General features: G+C 38.2%; 1 protein-coding gene across 1 annotated transcript in view; it reads right to left on the bottom strand.

The window, feature by feature from the left end:
* The window catches only part of NEGR1 (neuronal growth regulator 1), a 963216-nt gene that overhangs the window by 194165 nt on the left and 747715 nt on the right, over positions 1-21336 (bottom strand). Inside the window, exon 6 of the mRNA XM_043877871.1 lies at positions 6538-6689. Coding sequence (XP_043733806.1) covers positions 6538-6689 — 152 coding nt within the window. The remainder of the gene's footprint in view (positions 1-6537; positions 6690-21336) is intronic.

The following is a 21336-nucleotide window of genomic DNA, read 5'->3' as shown; positions in this document are numbered from 1 at the left end:
CGACTAAGCGACCACTTTCACTTCACTTTCAGTTTGGTATTTACTCAAGATTATATAACTATATGTGATGAAACTGTGGTTCAAATTATGACCTGCTTGACTCCCATTATGTGTGAAACATAGATACACAAACATTTACACACAAAAAAGTGCTACATTCCTTTTTGGTGGTCTTAGTTATGTTGACTTTTCCTTCTTGATGACCTGGAAAATGTAGGTTATTACACATAAGAAGTAGATTTTAATAGAATTAGGATTTATTCTAAATAGTTTTGGATAGGGACCTGATTCTCAGTGACTCAATATAGTGTTTGCTATGCATAAGCACTATGAAGGGAAACTCACATTTTTTATTAACTCTCTTTGAGCATATTAATATTCATGGATACAAATAATAATAATATGAATTTCTCTATTCATGGCTTGTTCCATATATCATTATTTACACAAATGGCAGGCTCTTTGGAGTCTAATTCCTTTCTCCTAGATTGGAAGATGAGCAGTTTGTTTTTACACACTTCCTTGACTATAAGAAGGGCTAATATTCAATAACAGATTTAAAAAAAAAATTAACAGGTCATGGGCCCAACATTAGATCAACTTAGGACCAACCACTTATCTTGGATCACTTTAGAGGTTGAAGGCTCTCCCATCCACTGACCTTATGAAGATATGACAGGAATTCTTATCAAGGAACAACCAGCTTCACATGAACTTTAAAAAAGCTGTCTTTCTCTACATAGTTTGAAGATTCGTAGTGCCTGTGTTGGAGAACTGTACCATTCCAAGGAGTTTTAAAATCCCGTAAAAATGTGTGTTCAAATGTCTCTGAGTCTCATTTTTAAAAATATTTCTGCCAAACATTAACCTCATTCATCTTTCATAAATTTAAATTTTATATCTGGTGTATATTGCCCATTTCTAACCATTTGTTAAAATAGTTTTTATATATTTAAGAATAGCACCCTAAATTACTACAATTCATTAAAAAAAAAAAGCTAAGAAAGGCAAACATGTTACATGTAGAGGTTTACCTTTCAATAATATGTTGCAAATGATACAATTTATCTCCATACTGGTTTTATGTATATCACAGTGAGAGACAGTGAAACATAGATGTTAAAACCTGGGACTCTGAAACCAGACTGTTGATCAGGTTTCTGCTTTGTCACTTATTAGCCATTTGACTTTGACCAAGCTTTTAATTTCCCTTCATTTTAATTTCCTCATCTGTAAGAAGAGAATTTTAGAATTTACCTTTTTGGTAGTGTGAGAATTAAAAGAACAAATTCATATAAAGATATTGGAACAAATTCATTTAAAGATATTGTCTGATTTACAGTAAGCTCACAATAAGTATTACCATCACTGTAATATTCCTTTATATAGCTGGAGATTATAATACACATTGTACAGCTAAATCTCAGTCTATTCATTCATTTATTAATTGTCTATTCAATCACTGTTTAATTAACTTATTCACTAATAAGTTGTCTCTGTGAATATCAGACATAGTTTAATATTGTCTGTGAAATATTAGACACTGTGCTTAGTGATACTGTTCCTTGGGTTCTCAAGGCAAGAACACTGAAGTGGTTTGCCATTCCCTTCTCCAGTGGACCACATATGAGAAGGCAAAATGATAGGATACTGAAAGAGGAACTCCCTAGGTTGGTAGGTACCCAATATGCTACTGGAGATCAGTGGAGAAATAACTCCAGAAAGAATGAAGGGATGGAGCCAAAGCAAAAACAACACCCAGTTGTGGATGGGACTGGTGATAGAAGCAAGGTCGGATGCTGTAAAGAGCACTATTGCATAGGAACATGGAATTTTAGGGCCATGAATCAAGGCAAATTGGAAGTGGTCAAACAGGAGATGGCAAGAGTGATGTCGACATTCTAGGAATCAGTGAACTAAAATGGACTGGAATGGGTGAATTTAACTCAGATGGCCATTATATCTACTACTGTGGACAGGAATCCCTTAGAAGAAATGGAGTAGCCATCATAGTCAACAAAAGAGTCCGAAATGCAGTACTTGGATGCAATCTCAAAAACGACAGAATGATCTCTGTTTCCAAGGCAAACCATTCAATATCACGGTAATCCAAGCCTATGCTCCAACTAGTAATGCTGAAGAAGCCGAAGTTGAACAGTTTTATGAAGACCTACAAGACCTTTTAGAACTAACACACAAAAAAGATGTCCTTTTCATTATAGGGGACTGGAATTCACAAGTAGGAAGTCGAGAAACACCTGGAGTAACAGGCAAATTTGGCCTTGGTGTACGGAATGAAGCAGGGCAAAGGCTAATAGAATTTTGCCAAGAGAAAGCACTGGTCATAGCAAACACCCTCTTCCAACAACACAAGAGAAGACTCTACACATGGACATCACCAGATGGTCAACACCGAAATCAGATTGTTATATTCTTTGCAGCCAAAGATGGAGAAGCTCTATACAGTCAGCAAAAACAAGACCAGGAGCTGACTGTGGCTCAGATCATGAACTCCTTATTGCCAAATTCAGACTTAAGCTGAAGAAAGTAGGGAAAACCACTAGATCATTCAGGTATGACCTAAATCAAATCCCTTATGACTATACAGTGGAAGTGAGAAATAGATTTAAGGGACTAGAACTGATAGACAAAGAGCCTGATGAAGTTTGGACGGAGGTTCGTGACATTGTACAGGAGACAAGGATCAAGACCATCCCCATGGAAAAGAAATGCAAAAAGGCAAAATGGTTGTCTGAGGAGGCCTTACAAATAGCTGTGAAAAGAGGAGAAGCAAAAGCAAAGGAGAAAAGGAAAGATATTCCCATTTGAATGCAGAATTCCAAAGAATAGCCAGGAGAGATATGAAAGCCTTTCTCAGTGATCCATGCAAAGAAATAGAGGAAAACAACAGAATGGGAAAGACTAGAGATCTCTTCTAAAAAATTAGAGATATCAAGGGAATATTTCAGGCAAAGATGGGTTCGATAAAGGACAGAAATGGTATGGATCTAACAGAAGCAGAAGATATTAAGAGGTGGCAAGAATACACAGAAGAACTGTACAAAAAAGATCTTCATGACCCAGATAATCACAATGGTATGATCACTCACCTAGAGCCAGACATCCTGGAATGTGAAGTCAAGTGGGTCTTAGAAAGCATCACTATGAACAAAGCTAGTGGATGTGATGGAATTCCAGTCGAGCTATTTCAAATCCTGAAAGATGATGCTGTGAAAGTGCTGCACTCAATATGCCAGCAAATTTGGAAAACTCAGCAGTGGCCACAGGACTGGAAAAGGTCAGTTTTCATTCCAATCCCTAAGAAAGGCAGTCCCAAAGAATGCTCAAACTACCACACAATTGCACTCATATCACACGCTAGTAAAGTAATGCTCAAAATTCTCCAAGCCAAGCTTCAGCAATACATAAACCATGAACTTCCAGATGTTCTAGCTGGTTTTAGAAAAGACAGAGGAACCAGAGATCCAGTTGCCAATATTGGCTGGATCATCGAAAAAGCAAGAGAGTTCCAGAAAAACATCTATTTCTGCTTTATTGACTATGCCAAAGCCTTCGACTGGGTGGATCAATAAACTGGAAAATTCTGAAAGAGATGGGAATACTAGACCACCTGACCCACCTCTTGAGAAACCTGTATGCAGGTCAGGAAGCAACAGTTAGAACTGGACATGGAACAACAGACTGGTTCCAAATAGGAAAAGGAGCACGTCAAGGCTGTATATCGTCACCCTGCTTATTTAACTTGTATGCAGAGTAGATCATGAGAAATGCTGGGCTGGAAGAAGCACGAGCTGGAATCAAGATTGCCGGGAGAAATATCAGTAACCTCAGATATGCAGATGACACCACCTTTATGGCAGAAAGTGAAGAGGAATTTCACTTGATGAAAAGCCTCTTGATGAAAGTGAAAGAGGAGAGTGAAAAAGTTGACTTAAAGCTTAACATTCAGAAAACTAAGATCATGGCATCTGGTCCCATCACCTCATGGGAAATAGATGGGGAGACAGTGGAAACAGTGTCAGACTTTATTTTTTTTGGCTCCAAAATCACTGTGGATGGTGACTGCAGCCATGAAATTAAAAGATGCTTACTCCTTGGAAGGAAAGTTATGACCAACATAGACAGCATATTAAAAAGCAGAGACATTACTTTGCCAACAAAGGTCCATCTGGTCAAGGCTATGGTTTTTCCAGTGGTCATGTATGGATGTGAGAGTTGGACTGTGAAGAAAGCTGAGCACCGAAAAATTGATGCTTTTGAACTGTGGTGTTGGAGAAGACTCTTGAGAGTCCCTTGGACTGCAAAGAGATCCAACCAGTCCATCCTAAAGGAGATCAGTCCTGGGTGTTCATTGGAAGGACTGATGCTGAAGCTGAAACTCCAGTACTTTGGCCACCTCATGCGAAGAGTTGACTCATTGGAAAAGACCCTGATTCTCGGAGGGATTAAGGGCAGGAAGAGAAGGGGGCGACAGAGGATGAGATGGCTGGATGGCCTCAGCAACTCGATGGGCATGAGTTTGAGTAAACTCCGGGAGTTGGTGATGGACAGGGAGGCCTGGCGTGCTGTGATTCATGAGGTCACAAAGGGTCGGACACGACTGAGCAACTGAACTAAACTGAACTGTGCTTAGTGATATGGGAGAATTAATCAGATATTGATTCTGTCTTCTCAACAAACATAATTTGGTAGAGAGATACAAACTATACAAAAATAATTATTGTAAAAAATAGAAACTCAGTGCAATAAGAGTTTCAAGTGAGGTCACACAAGAGTTTTGAATATACAGACATTTCTTCAAACTTCTAGGGGTGTGTTCAAAATTATAGACAAAATTTGCATACTATGTCTTTCTTAATGAATTTCAATCAAATTATTCTAGTTATCCTTAGCACTTCTATACACAGAAAGTCAGCAACAAAGGAAGATCATCAGAGTCCATTCTGAAGATCCCACGTTTAGAAGCCTTTTCAGCAGTGCATTATATCCAGTTGACTGTGCTAAGGTTGCCAGAGTAAAACAAACAAATAAATGACATTTGTTTCTAATTTGTTACATTCATTAATGCCTCAGTTTTGAAAATCAGAGTGTGGTTTAGAAATTTAAGTAGCAAAAATTAATGTGTTATTAAGCCTTAAATTTTTCTTTACTTGGTTTAATTCATTTACTCTTTCAGGTTCTTGAATATTTAAACAATTTAAAATATTAATAACATTACAAAAGAAGTATCAATATTTACATTAACTTGGAATTCAAACTGCTCTATAATATTTGCAATGTTATTATTCATAATTACACTAAGTAAATAATCTTCATGGAAGAAACTTAAGCAAGTATATTATACTTTGACTATTTTGTGGCAAGCAATGCTTTTCTTTCAGAGTAGGAGGTACTAAGAAATATTTTATAATATTAAACTGAAATAATAAATGATGTGATGTTTTAAAAGTGTATATAGGACAAATCACCTTAAATTATTATTTTCTATTAACAACCAACTGATATATTTTATTTAACAATAGAGATTCTTAAATCTTGGTAATTCAGAGTTCATAAATCATGAAACTTGTTATTTAATATTTTTAAGTAGTAGGAGCATTATATATCCCATTTCTCATTTCTGCAAAATAGAAACAATCATGTCTGTGACAAACTCATAATATTTGCCTTTTTCAGAGATAGCTTACTATCAAAGGATGACAGCATACATATACATATGTCAGGCTACCATAAAAACATAAACTATCAAAGATAAGAATGGTTTAGATAACTGTACAACTAAAAAGACAGCATATTCTCTGGAGTCTTCTTTGAACATTTTGAGTAAAATTCCACTTCAAAATCAGGAATATTCTATGGTTATAACAACTCTTGAACAACAGCTTCTAAAAAGTACTAAAACTAATTGAAAATGTTAAAATATAATGCTCTCCTTTCCCCTAATCCTTGTGTTTGGTCTTCTTTTTTTTCATTACTGTTCCTTAGGAACTAAGATACATTAGAACTAAAGTACCTATTTAAGTAAAACCTCAAGTTCTTTTTCAAAATACAGTTTTGAGTAAAAACATTACATATATGGATAAAATATTTTGTCCATCATCATTTACTCACTATTACATCATTTATTCACTATTATACCTTGGTCATGGTGAAATTCTATTTCAAAATATCTAGAGAAAGTCAATCAAGAGTAAATTCAGTCCAGATTAATCTATGCTTAAATATAACGCATTTTTGAAAGCAAAACAAAACAAAAACTAAATTCCACCAACCAGCCATCATCAGTCAGAAGACATCTTTAGTGGATCCTATTATTTATGTAACATTCTCCTTCTCTCAGACCAAAAATATTTTTCTAAGCACATATGTAATTCTATAGGGATTATCAAATTCTCCAACATCCAGGTTATTTTGGGGCCAAATTTCCTCTGTGTAAGGAACACGTCACATCAGGCTGAGCTCCCAGACAGGAGCCAGAAGGCCCTGGGAGCACTTTGGTAATTCTGTGTTACTTACGGTTGAGAGGCAGGCTCGCGTTGGTCGTGCCCAGCTTGTTGACAGCCACACAAGTGTAGTTGCCGAAGTGCTCCTGTGTTACATTGGTGACAGTAAGAATGGATCTTGTGCTGAAATTTTGAATGATAATTCCTTGTTGGCCATTGAAGAGCCTAAAAGACAAAATAAACTCTAGGTAAATATGTGTTGCGAATACCATTTTCATTTTTATCTTAGATGGGGTTGTCATGGCAACCCATGGACAGTTTTGCCCATGCTGCTGTTAGCATATAGCATGATAATAGTGTAATTATATTTTCCTTACAGTAGTGGATGCCGGGGAAGGGAAACTGTATGACAGTGGCAGACTCTTCCTATGGGATTATCTGTGCTGGATAACAAACCAGACTTAGATATCCACATGTCCTGCTCATACACTGATTTGCATTTTAGAAAATGAAACACATTACAGCAATGTCATCTCAACTGTTACAGCCAAGGAAAAATAAAAGGGATTAAATATTAAAAATTAAGTAAACGCAAACTCCTGATTTCTAAAAAGTTGACTAGAACATATCTGCGTACTAAGTTGCTTCAGTTGTGTCTGACTCTCTGCCATCCTATGGACTGTAGCCCACCAAGCTCCTCTGTCCATAGGATTCTCCAGAGAAGAATACTGGAGTGGATTGTCATGCCATCCGCCGGGGAATCTTCCTGACTGAGGAATCGAACCCAAGTCTCTCATGTTTCCTGCATTGGCAGGGGCGGGTTCTTTAACACTAGCGCCACCTGGTGAGGCCTAGGCTATTTCAAATGATAATTTTAGATAACTTTCATGAAAGTTAATCCTATGGTTGTGGTAGGATGGTTCTGAGTCCAGACTCAACACTTTACTGCTACTTCGTAGGTACAACCCAAATAGATGACTTGCTAAATCTACAAAAAGAAAAAAAAAAGCTAAATATAATATTGAGGGTAATATTTAAAGTTGAGTCCTATCTTTGGTTGGTTTCCCAGGAGGCTCAGTGGTAAAGAATCTGCTTCCCAAACAGAAGAGGCTGGTTCAAACCCTGGGTCAGGAAGATCCCCTGGAGAAGGAAATAACAGCCCACTCCAGTATTCTTGCCTAGACAAATCCTGTGGACAAAGGAGCCTGGCAGGCTACAGCCCACGGGGTCACAGAGTCGGACATGACTTAGTGATTAGGCAGCAGCAGCAGCAGCCTATCTGTGCCACATTTTAGTAATGTGCCTAATAAAGTCCTTTAACCTTTCTAGACCTCAATATAGGATTCAATCTTACCTGATTCCACCCTGAATGCTCAACTTTCCTTCTCCACACTTACCAGTAGAGGCCCTTACTTTCAGATAGGCTGGCATAGTTCTACCATTTTCAATGCTTCACATGATTGCTTCTGCTTCACTCTTTTCCTGAATCTTTCTCCAGTGGTCACCATCCCCTTTTATCTCTCACAGCCAGATCTCTCCATCCTCATGTAAGCCTGATCTGTGTCCTATCTCTCCTACTCTACTGCTCCCTAAATGACTTTCCTCTCTCTGTATCTCTTTCTCTTACCGTGCATATCACTCTCCAAATTGTTGTAGAATTTATAAAGTCAAAACCACAATATTGCATTGTTCTCTCTAGCAGTTTCTATAAGTTTACCCAAATAAACTGAATTGCTTTAAATTTCTCAAAAGGCAAGGCCATATGGACATACTTTATGTTTGAATTCTACATAGCACGTAATAGTGGTATCTTAGGTGAATAATACATAGTTCATATGTCAATAGGGCTTCCCTGGTGGTTAAGATGGTGAAGAATCTGCCTGCAATGCAGGAGACCTGGGTTTGATCCCTGGGTTGGGAAGATCCCCTGGAGGAGGGAATGGCAAACCACTCCAGTATTCTTGCCAGGAGAACTCCACAGACAGAGGAGCCTGGTGGGCTATATAGACCATGGGGTTGCAGAGAGTTGGACATGACTGTGACTAACACTCTCAACGTATGTCAATGGAGGTTGAATGACATCCCCACAACACAGGGATCACTAAGTCCCCTTCAGTGGCCCCTTTAAGAATGTTTCTCTCTATGAAATCTGCTATAATGAGAAGCCAACCAAATAATAAATTCTCCCTAAATATGAAATTTGCTATAATGAGAAGCCAACCAAATAATAACTTCTCCCTAACTAACCCCAAAATTTATTGTGAAAGAAAGTGCTAATCATAACATGGGCTACAGAAGTCCTTAGCTCAAACGGCTTGTTAATTTTTCTTCTTTAATGTGTTCAAGTCTTAGTATTAAGTATTTCTTTAATCACAAAGATGCTAATAATTGACATTCCCCTGAGAGTTTAGGTTGAACTCCTTTGCATTATATTATGTGACTTGCATCTGAATTTAGATAAAATATACTATAGTTAAATGAAGATTAAAATAAGCAACCATGCTTGATTACTCTGGGAATTACTTATATTTCCTGTCATAGCTGAATTTGGCTTATCCAAAATTCAAATTTTAATCAGATTAATAAAATTTTTAGTTTAATAAGTATTGAAAAAATTTCACTTGACCTATAAACCTAATGACCTCCAATTCTGACACAAGAAAATATGGCATAAAATATCTAGGACATGGAAATTTTAAACATCTATATCATGGGGCTTCCCTAGTAGCTCAGGTGGTAAGGAATCCGCCTGCAATGCAGGTGACCTTGGTTTGATTCCTGGGTTGGGAAGATCCACTGGAGACGGGATAGGCTACCCACTCGAGTATTCTTGGACTTCCCTGGTGGCTTAGCTGGTAAAGAATCTGCCTGCAATGTGAGAGACTTGGGTTCGATCCCTGGGTTGGGAAGATCCCCTGGAGAAGGGAAAGGCTACCCACTCAAGTATTCTGGCTGGAGAATTCCATGGACTATATAGTCCATGGGGTCACAAAGAGTTGGACACAACTAAGCAACTTTACTGAGACTGATACTTCTCAATATAGTATCATATTGCAAATCTATCAATATTTATGATAAAATCCTACAGTGATTCCTACATATTTTTCTGCATCACACCAGTAAATTTACTTTTAGACAATAGTATATGGTATGTATAAAAATCCACAGTTTCATTGTCCTTCATTATAGCAGATTTCAAGCTTTAGCATGATGGCTTAAATCAAATTGTGTGTGCATGCTCAGTCATGTTCAACAATTTGCGGCCCTATGAATTGTAGCCTACCAGGCTCCTCTGTCTATAGGATTCACCATGCAAGAAACTGGAGTGGTTGCCATTTCCTCCTTGAGGGGATCTTCCTGACCCAGGGACTGAACCCACCTTTCCCATATCTTCTGCACTGGCAGGTGGATTCTTTCACAACTGAACCACCCAGGATTAGGGAAGCCCGTGTCTAATAGCTTCCCTGGTGGCTCAGCAGTAAAGAATCTGCCTGCCAATGTAGGAGATACAGGTTTGATCCCTGGATCAAGGAAGATCCCCTGGAAGAAATGGAAACCCACTCCAGTATTCTTGCCTGGGAAATCCCAAGGACAGAAGAGCCTGGAAGGCTACAGTCCTTGGGGTCACAAAAGAGTCGGACATGACTTAGAGACTAAACAACATCAAAATGATAAACACCAATACAGTATACTAACGCATATATATGGAATTTAGAAAGATGGTAACAATAACCCTATATGCAAGACAGAAAAGGAGACACAGATGTATAGAACAGACTTTTGGACTCTGTGGGAGAAGGTGAGGGTGGGATGATCTGAGAGAACAGCATTGAAACATGTATATTATCAAGTGTGAAACAGATCACCAGCCCAGGTTGGATGCATGAGACAAGTGCTCGGGGCTGGTGCACTGGGAAGACCCAGAGAGAAGGGATGGGGAGGGAGATGGGAGGGGGGATCAGGATGGGGAACACATGTAAATCCATGGCTGATTCATATCAATGTATGGCAAAAAACCACTACAATATTGTAAAATAATTAGCCTCCAACTAATAAAAATAATTGGGGGAAAAAATGTTATGGCTGCATCCTCCAGAGGACTCAGCAACTCCTTAGACTACTAACTCCCTTTGGTGTCCCATCTACCAAAACCAAGACTCATTTTGCTGCTGAAGAATTGAGAAGAGATTTGTTCGAGTCTTCATTTGGCTAGACTCTGGAGAGAAAATCCCAAGGGGGTATACTCCGTTACTTCATGGCACTGTTTGCTTATGTTCCTTATGGCTGTTCTTCTGAGCTGGGTTCCAACTCTCTGCCCTTTGATGTATCTGAAGGCAAAGCCCCAGATGTTGCTAAACCATGCAGTGACTCCACACTCTGTGTGTGCAGGCCCATTTTTGGCCCCTAGCCAGCAGTGTTATGTGCGTTCTTAACCAGAGTGGCACATTAGTGGCACTAGCAGTAGCAGCTCCTTCTGCTCTGACCAGCCTGGCAGGTGCTTATGGCCAATAAAAAAGAAAAGCATCTTCCCTGGGGGGATTTTCTTCCCCAAGAGGAAGCTATCTCTGAGATAACTGGAAAAGTCCAAAGCCTACTTTCTTCTATACCGGGGAGTTTTAGAAGTACTGACTGCTCACGCATCATTGAAGAACCAGTCTTTGCCTGGTAGATGACTGGGGAACTCTTTCCAAAGCTGACCTGGAGGGAGAGTGACTTCTGAGATGGGATATATCTCTGGAGCATATATTTCTATGATTTTCCTACAGTTATCTGGAGATAGTGGTAGAGAAAGCTTTCTCAGCTATTTAAATCAATTCTAAAAATTACTATACAAATGAGTTCTATGCTGGGTGATTAGGGTCTAAGCTGAACAACACATTATTACTGAAGCTTTTTCAAAAAGAATCATATATATTCATATGTATATGAATATATCAGTTATTAATACTTATTATTAATAGATACAAAAAATGAACTATGCGTAGAAGTCCCATCACAAGTAACCCTAATGTAATTTCACTGCTTGACTGAAAATAAGAAAAGAGATCTTTATGATGAGTTTTTTAATGAAACAGGCTTCTTCTAATATGTTTAAATATAATTATATTTTCTAGAAAAAGAGTCATTCTTTTTATATCAAACATACATTTGACAAATTGAATTGCTGTTCTGTGTTAAAAAAAAGCCCTTAGTTGGCTTCAAGCATGTGCCATGAGCCTGTTCACAGAATGATCCTGGACCCACTGGATTTTTCATATTTATTCTAGATTTGTTTGAATCCAGACTTCTTTATTTGCATCAGTGATATGAAATCTGAAAGTGGCAACTCAAGAAATAGTTCACAACACAATTTGCAGTGAAACCAGAGAACAACAACAACAACAAAAAACTAGAATGTTGCCTTTTCAGGAGTTCATTCTCTTTTCCTAGATACTTAACCCTTTCAAGTTCTAAGAGAATGGTTCTTATACTTAGCTTATAGAATGAGAGATGTTTTATTATAATCCCTCCACTCAAAAACAAAAAAACCAAACTCTACTACGTTAGGAATTAAATATGACATTCCTTAGCATATGGTGCCTGCTTGGAAATGCCTGAACTTTTTTTTATTGTTTTTGCATTTTTACTATTCATTGGGCCCCGTGGACATAAGATTCTTCTACTACTGTGGACTCTGAGTTCCTCTACCTTATGCTACCTCTAGGAGTTTGTTCCAAACCACTGTGATCTGCATCCCCCCACTGCCAAATTCATATATTGAAATCCTAAGTCCCAAAGACAATGGTATTAGTAGGTGGGTCTTTGGGAGGAACTTAAAAGTGGTGAAGGTAGAACCTTCATGGTTGAGATCAGTACTTCATAAAAGAGACTTCAGAGAAATCCCTACCTGTTTCTGCCATGTGAAGATGCAATGAGAAGTATGACACCCAGAAAGGGATCCTCACCCAATCACGCTGGCACCCTGATCTTGGACTCTCAGCCTCCAGCACTGTGAGATAAATTTCTTTGGTTTATAAGCTACCAAGTCTGTGGTATTTTGTTGTCGCAGCTCAAATGGACTGAGACACATACTGAGGACCACTGCCCTCCTTCTTCTTTCTTCTGTCTTTTGTTAATATCTCATATATCTGTGAACTGAAGGCTATTTGCTTTGCCAGCAGATTCTGGCTTCCCTCAGAGCTCAGTTGGTAAAGAGTCTGCTTGCAATGCAGGAGACTCCAGCTTGATTCCTGGATTGGGAAGAGCCCTTGGAAAAGGGAAAGGCTACCCACTCCAGCATGCTAGCCTGGAGAATTCCATGGACTGTATAGTCCATGGGTTCAGACACAACTGAGTAATGTTCATTTCACTTCACTTCACTTCTGCCAACTCATAACTGACACAGCCTGACCAATTAACTAGTTCTGAATTAGAACAGTTCTTCATATTTTCAGTGTCAGTCAGAAGCAGCACATGGAAAGCATATTAACAACTATGGTACTTCTCTTTTCAGTACATGAAACGTTAAGAAACTTTATAATAATAACCTCTTTTAAACAGTATCTATCTGGGATAGCCAGAAGAACCCAGAGCAACATCACAACAGCAAAACTGGCCATCTAGCCATTAGCACTGATTGTTAAAGTTGCAAAAATAAATGGGACACCTCATTCATTTAAAATATAAATCCAGCCTCACTACAAATTTTGGGACTATAATTTTTATTTGCCTTTCCAGGTCAGGAGTAACAATAGATATTTCTAGAGAAGCAAGCTTTTGTTGAGAAAGATTGAAGGCAGGAGGAGAAGGGGATGACAGATGATGAAATGGTTGGATGGCATCACTGACTAAATGGACATGAGTTTGAGTAAACTCTGAAAGTTGGTGATGGACAGGGAGATCTGGCGTGTTGCAATCCAAGGGGTTGCAAAGAGTTGGACATGACTGAGCGACTGAACTGAACTGAACTGAAGCTTTCAGGTGCAAATAGTCACAGGAAAACTCCATTGTTAGTATAGGAACCATATATGAGTGTGTCAGATAACAACAATTAAATTATTAAAATAACTTGCAAAAAAATAAAAAAAAACAACTTTCAATAGGAATGGGAGAGGTGTTCTTAAATGATAATAGATCTTTTATCAGACTAGAATTACAAAAGAATATGATAATAATACGGCTTCCTTGGTGGCTCAGATGGTAAAGAATCTTCCTGAAATGCAGGAGACCTGGGTTCGATTTCTGGGTTGGGAAGATCCCTTGGAGAAGGGCATGGATACCCCCTCTGTTATTCTTGCCTGGAGAATTCCATGGACATAGGAGCCTGGCTTGCTATAGTCCATGGGGTCATAAAGAGTCAGACATGACTGAGTGACTATACACACACGCACGCACACACACACACACACACACATACCTGATAATAATATATCAAGTTATATAACTGGATAAGATGAATACAGGCTTACTAACTGGTATTTGGGTGATAGCATAGGAAATTTGGAAGGTGGTTGGGGAAAACAAGCAGCCCTGGAATCATAAGAGTTATATTTACAAAGAAAAGGAACATTACTTCCAGAAATTGATTTCAGGCTTGTGGAGTTCCAAGTCATAGTATGAACTAAAAGTACAGTTCAGAAAAACAGCTTTAGAGAAAGTCACGGGTGATGGTAAACACTCTGGTATGGTATTAGTGGAAATAAAAGATTAATTTTGTCATCAAATGACTATTAACTATCTCCTATGCTTGAGGCACTGATTTAGGAACCAAAAAGAAATAGACAAATATAATACTAGTAGCATCTAAAGGGTTTTAGCTACATCTGAAAATCTGAAAATGACACTGAGATGGCATATGGGTCCTTGTACAACACATCTTATAATGACACCTTCAATGTTAAAGTTTCAGCTTAAATATGTATATCTGGCTCTGAATTCATGACTATTTCTGTCTTTTCAGTGTGAGCAGGAATGGTTTATGAATGTGGAAAATAATAGCCATTCTCAACACATTTATGACAGAAGTTAATCTCAGAAACTTCAACATTATACAAAAACTTTTAGTGTTAAGAGTGTGGGAAACTGACATTTAGGCATTTTCAAAAGTATGATCAACAAATCTTCATAGTCATCCTATGAGGTAAGCATTATTAGTCCTATTTTGCAGATGACAAAAAAGAACAATTTAGAAAAAAATAAATAATTTTATTTTCCACCATTTGATAAGTGAAAGTGAAAGTTGCTCAGTCACCTCTGACTCTTTGTGACCCCATGGACTATACAGTCCATGGAATTCTCCAGGCCAGAATCCTGGAGTGGGTAGCCTTTCCATTCTCTAGGGGATCTTCCCAACCCAAGGATCGAACCCAGGTCTACCTAATTGCAGGCGGATTCTTTACCAGCTGAGCCATAAAGGAAGTCCAAGAATACTGGAGTGGGTAGCCTATCCCTTCTCCAGTAGATCTTCCTGACCCAGGAATTGAACCTGCGTCTCCTGCATTGCAGGCAGATTCTTTACCAACTGAGCTATCAGGGAAGCCCATTTGATAAGTTGTAGAACCAAAATTAAAATCTGGGTCTTCTGATTATTGGTATCCTCCCAAAGTAGCAACTGATATTTTGAAACCACCGATGGAAATCAGGATATTGTATTTGAATTTGGAGAGACAAGTCAGAAATCATGGGTTGTTGAAGGAAATCAAGTTAAAACAAGGAATAAAACTAATGGTGCTAAATAACCAAGTTTTCATGTGGCATTCATACCAAGAAAGCCAGGTTCAATCCATGAGGTAAAACAAGTGGGGTAGACAGTCAAACAAAAATGTAGGGTTTGGTTCAGATAGCTGTCCGGTGATTTCTCTGGCAGTTTAGATAAGCTAAAGGCCTCTTAACTATCTATTATGGGCTTAATTATGCACAGCAAGGCCACCCCTTACATCAGGTGTCTTTAGCCTCCAGTGGAGTCAGCCTTTCAGGCTACTCAAGGTCCCAAGATGAGAAGCATGAAATCTGCTTTCACCTCCCTCCTCAGGTCACCTTCCTTCACACACACATACCTCTTGAGTATCAATTATTGCTTGTTTTTTTTTTCCCCTAGCTTCACTAAATATTTTGGTGGTAGTAAATCTCTCCCCATAGTGTACATGCATGCTGTATCAAGACTGACAGAAAAAAAAAAAAAAACCCAGAATCTAGAAGATTAACAAGAAAGCAATATATTTAAGCCCAGAATTGTCTCTAAAGTCTGAATTTTAGTGATGCTCTGAAGTTACTGTGTTCTCTCTGACTTGATCAAATCATCATCATAACATCAAATACATCTCTTTGTAAGTTATATATCTGTGTGGCTTTTGATTGTGTTCCACATTCCCCATTAGAGTATAATTCCATTCAGGCAAGGATCCTGGCTGGTTTTGTTATTCATCATATTCTAAGTATGTAACAGAGTGCTGGGCATTTAATAATTATACAGTAAATGTGTGCTTGACTGAGTGAATTGTTTTTACATTTTTTAGTGTTCATCTATGAAATGGGAAAAATGAAGCCAATTTCAAAGTGTTAATAAAAGAATATTTTCAAACATACAAAATGCAATATTATACACATATATGCACATATATATCAAACACAGTAAGCACTGGATATATGATAGGTGTCATTATTGTTCAATGATAGAGTCTGTTTCTTAGAACAGATACATTTCCTCTCAGATGGCAGAAAAATATTAAATATTGAGCACACAGGAAATTATTTTTAAAGAAAAGATCTAGGAGAGTGACTGAAAGGATCATGGCATCATGATTTCAAGATATGCCAAACTCAGTATCAATTATATGCACATTAACAACCTCATCTAGGCTTTTCACAGATGTGCAGGGTAGATAAAAAAAAAAGTAAAAAGAGGGAGGAGAGGAACTGCTAGAAACCAGAGAGACATGAAAATTTATGTGAACATGCTACTATAGCAACCTATTGGTTTACTGTATTGCTTGGCACTCAAGGCTCAAAAATAATGTATCATTTATTCCCAGGAACAGACTGGAGGATATCATGCATCACTGTCTTAGCCCCAAGGGGTTTCTATCTTTAGTTGCATATTTGAATAAATTAATATTATTATAATATATTAGGACATTTTAATGATTTTAGACTTTATTAGGCTATTTAAAATGTATGTTTTGTTTATTTCATCAATTTTAATGAAATTAATAATTTTAGATCAGAGACCTTTGGGCTGCCTTCCTTGTGACAGTTTGATTTGCACAGGAATGATATTGTCTTTTAACCCTATACCAAATAAACAAAGGCTACAGTGCAGACGTCAATATTTCCCTGACTGCAGTCAGTCTTGCATCCCTGACAGCCTGGCCTGTGTCTAGATTTCTCTTCTCTGCTTCAACTGTTTCTCTAATATCAACGTGCTTATGATTTTAATGTCAAATTTCATCCTACAATATACCAACACAACCACTTTGCAGAGACTGAGTTGACAAGAAGAAATCCTGGGAAATCAGAATTGAGCAACAGAAACTAGCTTCCTTTCTGTAATCACACATTGGGTTTACAGTGTTCCACACTCTAAGGTGATGATACATTTCTATGAATAGTCTCTTATCAATTTGAAGATGTATCAAGACTAGAATGGCTCTACTTTATCATTATGAAAAGGCCACAACTCATTCTCACAACAGAGGTTGTTGCAAACACCCTGTTAGATGTTGTGAGCATGATGGTTAACACTCCAGAACTCTTACTCCCTGGTAGATTATATTAGGAGGAGAGATGGGCAAGTAAAAAGGTTGAGTATGGTTTAAAAGAGTATTTCAGGGAGGCTTCCTGGGTGACTCACTGGTAACAAATCCACCTGGCAGTGCAGGAGACATAGGTTCAAACTCTGATCCAGGAAGACCCCGCATGCCGCAGAGCAACAAAGTCTGTGCACCATGACTCTCGAGCCTCTGTTCTAGAGCCCAGGACTGCAGTTCGTGAGCCCACACGCTGCAACTACTGAAGCCTGCACATCCTAAAGCCCATGTTCTGCAACAAAATAAGCCACTGCAATGAGCAACCTGTGCCTCACAACTAGAGGGTAGCCTAGACTCACCTCAACTAGAGAAAGCCTGGGCAACAAAGAGACACAGAACAGCCAAAAATAAATAAATAAATAAATAATGAATTCTGTAAGAGTTTTGAAAAAGTACTCTGATAGAGGTGAGCAAATGCGAGTACATCTGGAGAGTTTCCTCTTTTAGCACAAAAGTCTCAGGGTAGTTTTCTGAGAGAAGGTGACATCTGAATTAAGACAAAAGGACTAGTGGAAGGCAGAGGTACCTGTCAAAGGTAGCCAGGGTGTGTGTGTGTGTGTGTGTGGCTTATAAGCAGAACAGCCAACATATGAAGAGGCTTGAAAGACAGAGATCCTATCACAGTTTGGTAATTGAATATTTCAGGATGGATAAACCCCTATTCTGAGACAGCAGAATGGCCAGATTCACAGCGAGAGAGGTCCACAGGGGCTCAAACGTGAAGGTCTCCCATGCGTGCTGGACTCTTAGGACTTTATTCTAGGGGCAGTCAGGAATCACTGAAGGATTCCAGGACAAGGTGATAAGGCCAAGTATTCACTTTGGAAATATCACTATGCATTTTAAGAACACAACCAAAACCCTGCTTGCTCGTGGACCGTGTATCCAGTATTAACACCTGCATTCAGTATGCTTCCCAAGCAGACTCGGCACTCAGAATTCTTCCAAATCTCTTTTCCTGTGTTCCTACTGCTACTGCTAAATCACTTCAGTCATGTCCAACTCTGTGCGACCCCATCCCTGGGATTCTCCAGGCAAGAACACTGGAGTGGGTTGCCATTTCCTTCTCCAATGTATAAAAGTGAAAAGTGAAAGTGAAGTCGCTCAGTCATGTCCGACTCTTCGCGACCCCATGGACTGCAGCCTACCAGGCTCCTCCATCCATGAGATTTTCCAGGCAAGAGTACTGGAGTGGGGTGCCATTGCCTTCTCCGTTCCTGTGTTCCTAATCTCAGCTAATAACTTAGCATTCAACTTTGTTATTGAGACAGAAAACTTGGAATTAGCTTCAAATTGTCCTTTTCTTGTATCTAATCAGACACTGAAATACACAAATACTACATTTTCTCTCTCTTGCTTTTAAACTGCACAACAATACCCCAGTTTAAACCATATTTTATATCTTTCCCATCCATTCTTCCCAACTGATTCCAGAAATGTTCTGTGACAATGAATAGTAGATCATTTTACTACTCTTGAAAAGGCCCCAAATGGCTTATGGAATCAAGCCCAAATGTCTTACGATATTTAAGATCCCTCAAGTCTTGCCCTAAGGGTCCTTTCTAAACCTACCTCCTATTACATACACCAGATTTCACGTCCTGTATCCTGAGGCATAACAAACTCTCCACACAATGCTCATATGAATTGACTGTATTCTTTCCTTGCTTATGATTATTTTCAACTCCTTGCAATATTTGGAAATTCTAGTCATTCTTTGTTTTCCAGCACAAAAACTACCTTCCCCACCCTCTGGAAGCATTTGTTAATGCTCTGATTTGAGTTGAATTGACCGTTGCTGTGCACTTTTAAGGAATTGACTTAGGATTCTCTTAGGATTTTCTTGGTACTTACTTCATTTTGGTGATTTTTATGACAGGTCACAAATTGCAAGTCAGGAGATGCAAACTAGAGTTAGTCCACTTTCAACCTTGTTTGACTGGCCCAAAGTTTTCAATATAATATGTCCTTATGTCTTACCCAGACATGTGCTCTCCAGATCCCAATATTTGTTTCAGATATTTACCCTTTATCAACTTGGCCTTGAATGACTAAGTCATCACAGGGGTGATGAAATTGTATTGATAAGACTTTGGTTGTAAAAAGGAGTGAAATATCATCAGAATGAAATTAATATACTAATAAAAATAAGCAAATACATAATAATGAGATAATATTAGAAATTCAAGTTTTTTCAATGTGGGAACTTATTCCTTTTTCAGATTTCACAAATTACCTCACAGATAAGTGCCTGATGCAAAGAAAGAAAATCTCAGGTAGGCAGAGAAGATCATTTTTAATGTGGGGTGGTAATGAAATTTATGGCCTGTCTAGATGATCCAGTACCCTTCTAAATCAAAATATGTAATGACTGACTCATAGTAACAGCCTTGCAAATGAGAGGACAAGAGGGGTGATGGGCAGGGTATGTGTGTGTGTGTGTGTGTGTATCTGGAGAATTATAATTCTAGACCCCTCTGAATAATCAAATTGTGGTATAAAATCTAGAAGAGGGATATCTTGACATGAGAGTCAGGAAATTAGGGGGGTGGTTGTTTTGATTTTAAGGTCACTTTATTGAGGTATAATCAACGTATATAAAATTCTACATATTTTATATATACTACTCAATGAGTTTGGATAACCTCAGTATAAAGTGAAACCATCAATATAAAGGCCATAAATATATTCATCAACCTTCCAAGTTTTCCTTGAAATTAGATTTTTACTTCCCATTCTTCAATTCCCTTCACAAGTCATTTTACCTTTATGAGATTGTATTTTTCTTAGGTATAATCTAGTTAGAATTATGCAAGGAATGAGTAACATAATATGCAGTGATTATATGTGATGTAAGACTTCAAAGTCAGCATATAGGATAAAAGTTGCATGCCATTAAAACTGTTCTTGCATGTGCGTTCAGTCGCTCAGCTATGTCCAACTCTCTGTGACCCCATGGACTGTAGCCCTCCAGGTTCCTCTGTCCATGGAATTCTAAGGCAAGAATGGGTTGTCACTGACAATTCCATAAACTTCCTTATTTTAAATTAACACACTTCACAAGAGTCTCCAAAATGGAAGGCAAGCCCTTCAGGGTGAGTACAGTGATCTCTTAGAGTATGAGAAAAAGATAATAAAATGTCCATTTAAGCTTCATTTATATCTCATCTCCTAAATTTTATCTGTTTTAGCTCATTTAATGTATGCAATACACTAGTTCAGAAATGCATGTACATAATTTACAAATAAGTGTGCATATTTAGGTAATTTTGCCAAGTTTTAAATTTCACTCATAGGGATACGTATTCTAAAACAGTTGTGAAATACTGTTTTACATCATTCTCCATTGTTGAGCACTAGATGAAATAGTTGGTTTTTGTTTTAGAACCATGTTATATTATGTACACATTTTCCACCTGAAAATCTCACTGAGAATAGAGAGATAATCACACTATCAGAGGAAATAGAAATGAAGACTGATCGAAGGAGTAGCAGGAATATGTCTCCCACTGCATGTCTTTCTGAAACATATATTGAGTGGAGTACCGAGTCCATGCCATTTAATTTGTTACTATTATATATTTATCTCTTTCTTTTACCTTTTCTGCCTCTCAAGTAGCACCCAAAGCTTAAAGAGTTGATTCTATCATAAGTGAAATGCAAAAATGTCCTTCTTTTGCTAAATTACCATAAATCAAAATGCTTTGAAAATCATGAAAGTGAAAGTGAAAAGTGAAGTCACTCAGTCGTGTCCGACTCTTTGCGATCCCATGGACTGTAGCCTACCAGGCTCCTCCCTCCATGGGATTCTCCAGGCAAAAATACTGGAGTGGGTTTCTATTTCCTTCTCCAGGGGATCTTCCCGACTCAGGGATCGAACCCAACTCTCCTGCATTGCAGGCAGACACTTTAACCTCTGAGCCACTGGGGAAGTCCTTGAAAATCATAGTGTTATACAAATGTGATGTATGTATTCATAACTTTGACACACACAAATTACATGAAAAACAGCAAAGAAAAAAAGGATCAATGAAGACACAGAGAAATATTTTATCTCACTTTTCTGGTTCCCTTGAAAATAAAAGAAA

The sequence above is a fragment of the Cervus elaphus genome, chromosome 20 (assembly GCF_910594005.1).
Source record: "Cervus elaphus chromosome 20, mCerEla1.1, whole genome shotgun sequence".
Lineage (NCBI taxonomy): Eukaryota > Metazoa > Chordata > Mammalia > Artiodactyla > Cervidae > Cervus > Cervus elaphus.
The sequence above is the reverse complement of the archived record's forward strand: the minus strand, read 5'-3'. Positions and strand labels throughout refer to the sequence as shown.